We start from the raw sequence: 13,016 nt of genomic DNA, 5'->3' as shown, positions 1-13,016 counted from the left end.
AAATGTCCAACTTTACAGCAGAAATAAACATGTTTACAGCCTGGTACAAAAAAACAGTTTGGGTCTCTATAGCTAACTTCAACATTCATGACAACTGTACGAGGATGTCTTTTTTTACAACTCACCCGTTTACATTTCATTAGGACCATGTGAGTGACAGGCTGCATGTGAGGCGTCGCTCAGATGAAAACAAGCTCTCCAAGACTGTCAACAATGCAGGGAAGGTGATTGGGCTTCCTGCATACAGCACTGTCAAACATATTGCTGAGTTGTTTCTGTGACTTGCCAAACATGTAATTGCAGATGCCTCACATCCATTATACTCAGTTTGAGCTGCTCCTGTCGATTTAAGTTCCATAGAACAGTCAGAAGGTATATAAGAGGTCCTTTATTCCCTGTGCCATACAGGCAATGAACAAAGAATGACTGTATCAAGGACACTACTATTATAAGATGTGCTCTCTTTTACTACTTATTGGTGCATTGTGTTACGTGTCCGTGTCTGTACCTTTGATTTTTGAGAGGAGCCAATGACAAATTTCATCTATCTATCTATCTATCTATCTATCTATCTATCTATCTATCTATCTATCCCCGGTAACATGGCCCCGTTTCCACCGAACGCTTTCAGTATGGTACCTTTGAAACCAAAAGTAACCCTTCACACATGGTACCTAGACCCTAGAGTTTCCATTGCAAACAGTACTCTTAAATGTGGGCAGGGTTGTTGTCACTCACTGCTCCGTCCAGCACTCACTGTATTTCCTCCTTTATCAGTCTGCACCTCGTTTATCGTCCACAGAACAAGGCTATACGCCGACATTTTCATAACAAAATAAAACAGGCTGCAGTGAGACTCTCTCTCCATGGGATATTTAGAAATAGCAGGTTTGTGTATTTAGTCCTTCTCAGGCAAGCTCAGGGGTTTAGTGTTGCCGTAGCCCACAAGAACGACACTCTGCAATGCTTTTTTTTTCTCTGAGTGAGGATTAGACTGTCATCCACATAATCTGGTTGAAATTAATTTATATTTTGAAATGCTTGAAGATCCACTTATTACTACAAGTGTATGTCATATAAAAACTAAAGTAATGGTCAAAGTTGTCACATTGATATTTAAGATGTGCTGATGGATTCACGTTGTTAGCTCTTATATTGAGTAACATTACAAGTTAACCTTCGACCTTAAAAAGCAGTTGGCCCAGTGAATGAAGTTATTTTTTTCAACGATTGCAGCTGCTGCAAGAGGCAGCAAAACATAATTTCATTTTATAGTTTACTAATAAAACTCTCCACAGTATGAACAGTGGTTACATGAGCCTCAAAACCAGCCACAACTCAGCCCTGATCAGAGTGACCGTCCTCTATTGACCAATCAACAGACTGCAGTGTTCACAGCTCCACCTTTTAGTACCAGATCTGTGTGCTAGGTGAGCCTGGTGTCACTCCGAAGTCATTGAAATCTGGCACTTGGGCACTGACTTGCAGCATCAGTAACCAATGAGAAAGGGTGTCCTTCAATGTCAGCATGATACCCAGCTGGTTGCCGTTATAGTTCAACGGCGTCCGATGGTGTCAGGGGAAACATGGGGGGACAAGGACGAAAGTTAAGGCAGCGAAAGTCTGTTGGGAGAGGTGGTGGATGGGTCCAACAAACACCAGCTTTCACCTGAGAGAGCTATGTTCGCCTCCTTTAAGATTATAAAGCCAACCTGTTCTTTATTCCTGAACCTAACCACATGTTTTTGTTGCCTAAATCCAACCATGTGTGTTGCTGAAGGACAAAAAAACGGTAAACTTGTGGTGATGTGTATTGGCTAGGTACCCCAACAGAGGGGGGACCAAAAATGGCGACAGTATGGAACACTTCCATTGGTACCATCCACAACTTTTCACAGTGGAAACGGAAAAAAGCGTACAGAACTGAACTGTAGCATACCGTACTGTTTGGTGGAAGCGGGGCTGAAGGTGGCCAGGGGTCATCTTGTGTGAATGGGCCCCCATGGCTCCTAGCTGCGCCCCTGCCTTCACATCCCAACTCATATGAAAATGAAAGCATCTGTGCGACACAAACATGACACTAGCTTTCAGTGTGTTTTCAGCTGAAACTCTGATGAGTCCGACAGAGTTTCCACCGGGCCGGTGATTTGGTGCAATGCGAACACTTAAACCGTTGATTGTGCACGCTGTCAGATAGACAGGCGGGAGCAGCAACCTCCCACTCCTCCTATTGCTATAACAACCACAGGGCGGTCGGTGTGACTCGATGGCACACAGCGGCTCGGATGCGACTGCCAAGTGTCATCCTCCTGCCAGCAGCCCGACCTGAGCTCACCGCATCGCCGCTTTGACACTGACTGAATCCCTCCCGGGGAAGAAGAAGACGAAGAGGAGGAGGAGGAGGAGGAGGAAGGGGGACAGCCTTGTGTTTCCCCGTCACAGTGATCTGAACAGTGGGGAAGCTCAGACTCGGGATCCGCTACGTCAAACAGATTAGTCAAATAACCTCTCGGGGTAGGACATACCTCCCTCCTTGGGCTTGCCTGGCTGCATGCATGCACTGAGGAAGCAAGACAGTCTGACAAAGAGCCAGGAAGCCCTCGGCGAAATACAGAAGTGCACTACTTTTCTTTTTCTTTTTTCTTTCTGTGTCTGGGTGAGACGACAGTGGTGCTGGTGGTGGTGGTGATCCTCCAGTTTCTTCTTCTTCTCCTCTCCCCACCCCTGGTGCGAAATGGCGAAAGAAAACGGCGAGTCCAGCGATGGATCTTGGAAAAAGCATGTCGATGATATCAAGAAGATATTTGACTTCAAGGAAGTCCTTGGCACGTGAGTAACAGAGATAACGCAGCCTTGCAGAAACTTTGTGTCCAGTTGTGTAGATTAGCGTCAGACTACAATGACACATTGTTGGCGATTTAACGGAAATGAGGAGCAGACTGACAGCTGTTGAATATGCGCTCAACACACACACACACACACAAACACACACACACATATAAAGGGCCTTTGCAACTTAGACATAGACATTAAATCCAGCCTTCAGATAATTGTGCAGGGAGGTGGAAATAATGCTTCATGAGACACAATAATGTGTGAAGTCAGACACGCGTGATGCCCCTCGTTATGTCACAGTTCATTCAGAAAAAAAAAACCCTGCAGCGTGTTTTTATTCTCCTCACAGATCAGATCAGGGCTGAAGCTACACAAGAGCAGGCAGCCATTTATTTTTGGGGCTCGTTTTGTCCAACATGATACAAGTATGACAAAGACAGCAGGGCCTATTTGCAAGTGATGAAACCAGTTCCCAAATTAAGGGGGACCATCTGTGATGACTTTATGTTCCTGTGCTCAATCTCTCCTCTTCAAACAGAGGAGCAGCCGAGGAACATGATGTCTGGATTTACTGGCTTGTTTGCACAGTTAAAAACACTCATCATGAGAGACCACTTTGGGTTGAAGTTATTCTCTTGCCCTTGGATCACAGAGCAGACTAAATTCCAGAGTTTATTTTGGGCCGCTGTTAGTGCTGCTTGACTTCATGTTGAATAAGTTATGCTGCAGACACAGAGGAAGTGTTCCCCTGAATGGATGACCCCCCCCAAACTGCTAAAGGTCTCAGGCAGTCAATCTTTGTGCTACCACACTGTGTATTTCTCATTTCTCCTGCTGGTCTTTGGCCCCTGAGGACATGTCCGTCCTCCCCTGGGTGGGAGGAATTTAATGAGGTGGTGTTTGTATTGTTGGAGATTCGGGGAAGGGCCGTGTTGAGGAAGGAGTCTCCCTGGGGAGATATGTTTTTTTTTCTTTAAAAATGGCCCCTTGTTATCATGTTTGGAGCTAAACTGGGAAGCTTAGTCATTCACAGATGATAAAACACAAGGGCGAAGGCACATATGGGGGTTTGGGGTTCTGCCGCCAGAAAATTTTGAGCGTCAAACACTTAATTTCCTGCATGCTGGGGAAGTTTTATGCACCAGTGTGTGTGTTTTCTGATTCATTCATGGTTTAAATAGGTATGGGCATTTTAAGGAACTTCCATATTCGAGTATAGAGTAGTCAAGTACTCCCAAAAAAACAAAAAATAGTGTTCGAATAGGAATGTAAATTGGTGAACAATGAAAAACAAGTGCAGTTTGAAATGTATTTATCGAGCAGACGGCTTTATTTAGCCTATAAATTGACAGTTAACATGTTGCTGCCATTACATAGGTTAGACGCAGTGCTGAAGGGACATCTCCTGAGCCGCTCTCCTCGAGGTCAATTCAATGTCTGTCGAGTTTGAGTAGGTATAGCTGCAGCTGGTGAAGCTACATGCCTCGCCCACCATCGGTCCACCATCAGCCTCCTTTGCTTCTTGGTCTGGAGGCTGAAGCCCTGGAGAAAATGCTTAGTGTTTAGTTAGCTATGAATCGTTAGCTTATAAGAGAGGTGGTTAATGTTGGCATTATTATAATCTCAAAACTTAAAAGAAGAATGACATCATTGCTACATTTGGCCTCATATGTAGTCACTAGAAATAGCATTAAAGGTTTATCTTGTACTGGTGTGCGTGTGGTTTTTAGTGAGCGTGCTGTGAAGACTTCAAACGGAATGTAGCTGCAGCGGTGCATGTCTCACTCGGGTTAGCATCAGCTAACACAGCAGCAGCAGCGAACATCAGACAGCAGGCCGTCTAATGTTCCCAACAAAGTCATACCAACACTGAAAGAGCTCAACTCTGTCCTGTTACTGTTAGGTATGTTAATGTTAGCCTGGTTGTGTGATGCTAGTAGTTAGCCCTGTCACCTTGTGTGTGTGTTCCCTGGTGCAGAGGTCATGCTCCCGTAGCAGTAGTCCCATGATAAACACGGATACACCTTTACCACCAACATGGAACCATTTTGTTTTGGTTACGAGACCTAATTTTGAACCATTCATAGCATTTCGGCCAAATATAAGTTTGTTTGGAAGGCGAGAAGTTCTTAGCTGCAACCAAAAAATAAGTTTTACTCGACCTTAAGTGCGAACCGTGACGACATCAGTGGACGTGTCATATTCTACAGAATGGAAAGAGTGGAGAAGGCAAGTGAGAAATTGTCAGGGTCAGGGATGAAAAGAGCGTGCAGTCTTATGACTAATTGTTCCATGCATGTTTTTTTGGGTAAAAACGAGTATTGGTTATAACAGGACAAAAGATCGCAGGTAACTAATTAAATCCGCCATTTTGCTGCTATCGTTTTACTTCAGTTATTGATTGTGCAACGTGCTCTGTTGGTGACACAATGGTTCTGCTCAAAACTGGTTGATACATGGGTTGGTTTACTCAATGGCACCAAGGTCCAAAGAATCCTGAACAGAGCAGGTTCAACAACCAGAGCTAATTTGGTGGAAAAGGGGTACGAGAGAAGCAACACAGCTGCAAGGAGGTGCTGAGCAAAGCAATACACTGCACGCAGCTCGACAATTAAATAAGATTTCACCTGTTTTAAATAGTAAAAAAAATATCTAAAAGTCATGTTCAAATGTGGGAGGTTGCCCTGTGATTACTTTATGTTGGAACAAATACTGACGTCCAAACGAGTGCTCGAGAACTCATGCCCGACCCTAGTCTAAATATCTTAAATGTCAAAATAAAAGTCGTCCACTACTTTCATGTTTTTACTGGGGTAGACAAATGCACATGTTCTAAATATTGAGGGGGACGTGTCCCCTGTCCCCCCCTGAAATCTACACCCATGATAAAAGAGACACACTGTGGTTTGCTGATGTAATACATGCAACCTCATCTTGTGTAATAATCTGTGCCTTCTTCACCATCATCTCCTCATTCTGCGCTGCCTGGCATGACCGCGGACCTGTTTTTCCTGAGGAGCAGCATCACAAAATTCTCATACAGATCGGTGATTCATAAAGCGCACTCGACACTTCATCTGTTGTACTAAACAGTCAGACATTCCTACCTGGAGGCTGTTCTGATTTCCCCAAGGCTTTCATCTATGTGTGAAGCGCCTCTGAAAAACAGGAGTGAATCATCGTGATTTACTGTCCACACAATGGCCAGGTTGGAGGAACACACATCCCTCGCCCACAAACTGTTCGGCCCTTATGTTACATATCGTACAGCCTGTACTCGTCCTGATTGACTTTAGGAAAGTCCCATTTACTGGGTCCTGTGTGTTCTAATCAGGAAGCATCTCGTTGCAGCACAGTAGTGTTTCGACAGGCCACCTGAGGCAGAGAGGCCCTGCAGCTTTGCTTGGGGATTAAAAATGGACAAGGAAGGAGTGTCGGCCAGAGGAAGACACACAGATTATCCTCCTCCTGCTGCTCCACCTTTCAACTCTGGCCTACTAGTCAGGTTTCCCCATCAGCGTCCCAGAGGGATCATCCCTCTGCAGTGTCCTTATTCATTAGTCTTTACACACCAGCAGCAAAAGTACATTTACTCAATTTACTTGGGTATTTCTATTATGTGACTTTATTCTTCCATTCTAATACAGAGAGGATGATGTCGTACTTCACTACATTTATCTGGCAGCTATTTGCAAGATCAATATTGCAGAGGGGAATTTTACAGCTAAATTTTTAATGCAGGTAATTTTCCTGGTAACAGTATTTTTGCCATTTTGTACTCAAGCTCAGGACACATTTTCCACTACTGCTACACAGAGATTTGATTTCAGCAGCAGCTGGAGGCCGGACCATCTGTGTGTGTGTGAGCGTTATGACTGATTAGATATTGATAGGAGTTTGGGGAGCAGGAAGCCTGCGGCGATGTCGGTAGAGCTTTGGCCGACACTTCTTTCCCGTGTTTCTTTGCAGTCGGTTTTGTGAGCTAATGAGATCTTTGCCACTGAAGCCAGTCTTCCTGCCTCAGCACCACTTTGCCTTGTGGCTAATTTCAGAGCCTTAAGCTGCTCTGTGAGAGCAAATTAAGTAACCTGACCACAAGTACTCTCAGAGATCCCAGTAAGGGGGTGGTGTTGGAAATGTGCAGGACGAATCTGGTTGCTACTCAAAGAGGGGATGTTTGTCTGAGTTACGTTTTTGCCAATATACTAAAGCTGGCTAATCAATGAGGAGATAAATCCGATCCAATTTGTGTACTTCACTGCACGTTGCTCCTATGAGCATCATTTTTATGTAAGGTAACATGAGGATTACTGTGGCATTAAAAACATCAGTGTCTGTCGGGCTTGAAAATGTAACAGACAGCGGAAACATTGACAAAGAAATGGTCACATAATGGCCAATACTCGATCTGCCTAAAAATGTGCCTGTACAGATACACTGTTTTGGATCGGTTCAGCCCCACTGATTATTGAAGTGGCTGATAGATCTGCCAATATAAGCCTATCATCAGTACATTGCTATCTGTATCTACAGCAGATAAACGAAAATATACGTTTGCTATAATTCAGAAACAGTGTCTCGATTATATTGTAACAAATTTGTTTTTTACAGTAAAATGTTTTGGCAGTATATATGTTGGGTACAGAAACAAGCTGCAAACACAAGATAGACATATTATCACTTATTAAGTTGATTTTTTCAACATCTAGTATTTACAGAGCAACATTATCATTAATTTGGAGTCATGTTTACGTCCACATGTTGAATCTAAGTCCAGTATTTACTCTCTTTTAGCTCTGTTTTTGGTCTCCACAGACTCCTGATGGAAATATCTGACCCTTTGGCAGCTAAATGCTCCACTATATTCACCAGCTAGCTGGTTACGTTGTCTGATGCGAGGCAGGTAGCGTAGAGCAAAGCTATGAGAGCTGTGAGAGTCAACCACAAAATTTAAGTTGTGGGCCAGACAGCTGAACAGTGAGTTGAAAGATGCTCAAAGGCTCCGTAGAGCTGTGGATTCCTCACTATGAGTGACCCCTTACATTTTGTGATCTGTTGTTAATATAGAAATATTGATTCAGTGAAAAGAAAATTGACGGATATATCATTATATAGCAACTCTCAGATATCAGCATGTCATCAACCCAAAATAAATCCAGTACGTGTTGGGTACTGCAACACACCTAAAGATCCCCTCTACTCCAAAATGTGTTTTTCCTCTGTTTATGTCCCCTAAAATGTCTGACCTTGACTATATTGACTTGAATTTGTGGAAAGTTTGTCACTAGAGAGATGTTTTCACATATTTGGATGTTGGATGTCTACCAAACACCCCACTGTAGCAGACATTGTATGTTTTACACTCACTAACACACTGTCAGCCACTGCCAGTTAGCCTCCACCAAACAACAAAAACAGATAAAAGATGCTAACTGCACTTAGGTTCTGATACGTCTGATAGTTGCTGATTTTGGTGAACAACAGTCTTCTCATCTGAGTCTGGGTCTGACATGTACGGCTGAATCTCTCTGATATTTCCTCTCATGCTACTGTTAGCCGTCTTGATGGCCACTGCTCTTTCACTAGTCTCCCATAGCCAGGCCTGTCTCCACACTTTGTTTTAGCTCTGTGCCAGTGCTGGAGAAAGCAGAAAGTGAATGCAATCAGCACTGGTGGGTGGGGCATGGGGGAAGACCCAGAATTTCTCAATGAGGGAGAAAGAGTAGATCTACTTCCAGCCACTTTCAGGGTTTCTTTTTTACCTTTAACATAGGTAAAACCACGTTTAACAAAATATTATCTTGTGTTATCTTTTTATATTCTTTAAAGGGTCTGTATGTGACATTTTGAGCATTAATATAATAGCAAACCACCATATGCCATGTAAAGATGTAGTGAAATAATGGCGTACTAAGCAGAGAATGAAGTCATGCTATCTGTGTGTGTATCTTGTTATCTGAGCCAAGGGTAAGCTGGTCCAGCTGTGCATGCATATTGGTGCGTGTGTATCTCACTGGCTAGCTCATCACCGCCACTTTGCACTGCTTCATACAGCGGTTACTGCAGAAATGGGTGCAGCATTGTTGCTGAAGCATAGCACCCAGCCTCCAGCTCGCCCCTGGTTAACACTGTAGGCTCCATCTGCACTGTTGCTGTTGTTTAGCGCTGTTTATGGAGTTAGCACAGTTGCTTGCCACTGATTTAGCCACCTACATTCTGAGAAACATGTCAAGACAACTCATACACTCTGAATTTCACATAAAGCACCGTTAAAACTTATCTGGAGGGGGATTTTAATCATTTAAATCACTTGAGAAACGCACACTTCATTTATTTAAATGTCATGGATAAAAAGCAGTCCAAAAATGATGATTTCAGTTTAAGTTCTTTGTCATGTTTTTGCAGAATCCCACTTTCGCAGATTAAAGTTGTCCTCTGTGATCTCCCTCTGCAGATCACTCAGAGCTGAGCTGATTCATTCATGTCGCTGATTTCCCCCTGAAGCCTAATTTTTATGATTCTTTTTGCCAACAAAGAGAAAAAGCAGTTCTGAGTTTGATATAGATAAATAAACAGGCCTCTACATTGGGTATTAAACTGACCCTGACAAATCCGTCCGAGATGTGTTAAAGTGACTGCCTCTGTGCATTGATCATTTTCTGAAAACACAGCTTGTGCAGAGACTCATTGGGTCCTTGATTCAGTGAAAATGGCAGCTAGGCAACTAGGATGATGTAAGTCCTTGGTTGCTCCTTCTGAAGAAGACACTACCTACCACCACCACTGTCCTCCAGCTACATTCACTGTGGGCGGAGGTACTTTGTCATTGACCACAATGATGGAGAGTCAGATATGCGTAGTATGTTCTGTGCCTCCGAGTTTCCATTTGTATTCATGTCCCTCTGACCACATTGAATACCAACAAAGCCACAGTGTACCATCCTCTGCACTCAGGGAGCTGAAGTGTATCAGACTGCCCTGTATCAAAGCACAGGACATGATAATCACCCCTTATTAAAATAATTCAGCTTCTCTCCGACAGGCAGATCTGTGGCTCCCGACAGATATCTGCCAAACATTTCCCTCGAGCGATAGATATTCTTGCTTTTTAGTTGTTTGTGAATGTTATCAGCTCTCATTGCCTTGTGAACCGACCATCTTTCTCTGTTTGATCAACATTCCTGGAAAGTAGCCTCGGGTACAGAGTTGTGTTGGTAGGTAATGGTTTCCAGCTTCAGGTGTTGGGACTGTGAGAGTTTCTGGATTTCATTCTTGTTGAATTATTGGAATTGATTTAACTCTGCAGCATCAGATCAATGCTGTTTACTACCTGGAATGACTGAAAACCAGTGTTGGCTAGTGTTGCAACAAGAAGCAGAGACAAAAACCACAACTTAACTAAGGACATTTCTCCTGTGCAGTGATGGAAAGTAACTGAGGTACAGTTTTGAGGCATTCGTACTTAACTTGAGTGGCACCATTTTATGCATCTTGTGCTTTTTACAAGCCACAACATCGTGACAGCTGGTATTTTTTTACCCCATTAGTCTGTAGCTTTTTTCACATACTGATCACTTTGGATGTGGAAATCACAGATGCCTGAAAGACAAAACTCAACAGAGATGGTGGATAGATAAATGATTGGGTGAGACAATCCAATTACAGCTGGCAGCTTCTTGTTGCTGGAACCTACCGATATTGGCCCAAAAACTGGGCCTGCTGCGAAGATAAGGCGGCGGTAGGTTTGTGCTGGTGCGGTTTCTCTCACAGGTGTATGGCAGCGTCAGGGCGCCACTCTGTTGACTTAAAATCCAAGTGTCCAATGACTTCAACCTTTTGTTCATTAAGAGGACTTAGATAAAAACAACCATGAGGGCTTAAAAACTGGATAAAAAGTCGATTTACGACAGAGACTCTGTTACATGGCGGCTGATCTGGTCCTCTACTCGGAAAGTAAGGAGCTCCTGAATGTCATTGATTTCCTAATTTGTGGACATTTTATGCAGCTGGTCTTCCTCTTTGAGTTAGCCACTAACTGCTACGTTTTAAATCTTTTAACACATAAGCCATTTTTAGTATTTTGCCAGGTGTTTATGTGTCTGTCTATGTGTCGCAAAACTTTACAGCCGTGTAGTTGAGACCAAAGTCAGAGTTTGTAGATGGCCATCGTCGAAGCAAGGGGTCTGGAAGTAGTGGTGTAGGAGGTAGGGAAGGAGCCATTGGCCAACCCACTTTATGCTCTGGGCTCATGAAACGTAACAGCTGTACAGCTGTGGTCCAAGCAAGGGCGCTGGAAGTAGAGAAGGGGCCAATGAATGCAGGACCTTTACTTGTAATAATGTATAGATCTATAATATATTTGAAATTATAATCATTGCATTATAAATTGGCCAGGCTTAATATACCAGCTTTATTTTTCAACTGTAGATCTTTAATCATCGAAATGATAAGTTCCTATCAAAAATGTTTATCTATAGAGTGGTGCACAAATGAGTCCTAATATCTGGAAATGAATGAGTGCTTTTGAACTCCCAGTTCCCTCGTCTCAAAGTCAGCTTTTTTGTTAGATGCCTGAAATAAGGTCTGTGATTAACACAAGCTTTAGAGACAGTCAGTGAATACCTCACTCGTGAATTTTGAAGCTTTTATGTGTCTTTAAACAGTGGTTCCCAGCTGGTGGGTCACGGTCCAAAAGTGGGTCACGGTCAATTCTGCATGGACCACAAGTGACTCTGAAACATATCAAGTTTGTAAAACTTGAATAAAAGTGAATTTCCGGCACTTAGTTTTTATTGTGAAGTGCTGTTTCCTGCTGTAGAGTGAGTGAATAACAGACAGATACTTGACAAAGATGGCAAACTAGTTTGATGACATGGCCAAACGCAAGAACGCTGAATGTATTAAACTGTGTGGACCTTGACCTAATGACGAAGGAGAAATCTGGAGCCTGTGGGGAACCACTGTCTTAAAAAATATGGTTGCTAACAAGTGGCTAAATGAGACCACAAAACGTTATCATACAGAACATGGCTTTACAGCCTCATTGTGGTGTCGACGTTGAAGTCGTGCGGCCGTGGTGTTGTTGCTTTATAGCCTAATGTTAGCTTTTTACCTCTGGTGATTGCATTTATACTTAAATAAATCATAAATGTGGTGTTAACTTGTGAAGATTATCTTGCTGAACAAAACATGCTAAGTATTATAGATGTTTGTTTGCCACAGATATTATTTTCCACAATAATCCAAAACCCAATGTAAAAATCCCATTGGCTTTTTGATCCCTGCACCACTCAAATTGACTGATACATGTTTCTATCCAGTTGTTTTAAACTCTTACTCAAAAGTCCAGTATCAGTTGCTATAATGGATTATTTTAACATTATTATATCAGGACTTTTCCCTAATGTAAGGGTCTAAATACATCTTCCACCACAGCCCCCTATACAGAGTCTTTACAGCAAACATAGAGAGCTGATCCAGGTGCAGGTATGTTCCAGATTATGGCGAGAATAATGATGCATGTTGCAGAAATGGTGTCATTTTCACCTCGTCTGTCTGGCTGACACTATACAGTTTACAAAACTCTGTGTAGACAGCGTAGCATATCGCAGCTGAGCAGATGGTGGTGTGAAGTCTGTTAAAAAATAATAAGTATATTGTGTAACTGTAAAAGGTGTCTGCTGCCAGCAAAACTTTCATCTCCAAATTTTAGAGATGTTAGATAAAATGTGTACAATTATGTTTACTATACATGACAGATTATTTTTATATGCATGTAATTATGTTAAGGAAAAATAATGACATTTTCCCTGGATTATAATTCCTTTAAAAACTGTAGACATTAATTTTACTTGTGTATTTTTAAGCATAGATAACACCCTTTGTTATGTTTCTGTTTGAAGCTGTAGTTGCAGTGATGAAAAGTGACTTTGACCGCAGTAGGTCACACCAGTGATCACTCCACCTGGATTATTAGGTCTGACTTCCGTCCCATATGTTGTGTAACAGGCCGCTGTAATGCATCTTACACAAGATGGTTCAGTGTGATTACTCAGCAGCGCCGCAATACAGTTAATGTGAATAAACCAGACTTAATCGTCTGGACCCCCACCCCCACTCTCTCCATCAAAAAAACGTCTCCCATCATCGGTGACCCTTCATTTTCATAATTGCCAAAGGAT

The 13,016-nt window shown here is 42.7% G+C and overlaps 1 protein-coding gene across 1 annotated transcript in view; it reads left to right on the top strand.

Annotated features, from left to right (window-relative positions):
• The first annotated feature begins 2,095 nt into the window (after positions 1-2,095).
• Positions 2,096-13,016, top strand: part of camk1db (calcium/calmodulin-dependent protein kinase 1Db) — a 37,461-nt gene continuing 26,540 nt past the window's right edge. The window contains exon 1 of the mRNA XM_049574592.1: positions 2,096-2,829. Coding sequence (XP_049430549.1) covers positions 2,735-2,829 — 95 coding nt within the window. The 5' untranslated portion in view covers positions 2,096-2,734. The remainder of the gene's footprint in view (positions 2,830-13,016) is intronic.

The sequence above is a fragment of the Epinephelus fuscoguttatus genome, linkage group LG4 (genome assembly GCF_011397635.1).
Source record: "Epinephelus fuscoguttatus linkage group LG4, E.fuscoguttatus.final_Chr_v1".
Classification (NCBI taxonomy): Eukaryota; Metazoa; Chordata; class Actinopteri; order Perciformes; family Serranidae; genus Epinephelus; species Epinephelus fuscoguttatus.
The sequence above is the reverse complement of the archived record's forward strand: the minus strand, read 5'-3'. Positions and strand labels throughout refer to the sequence as shown.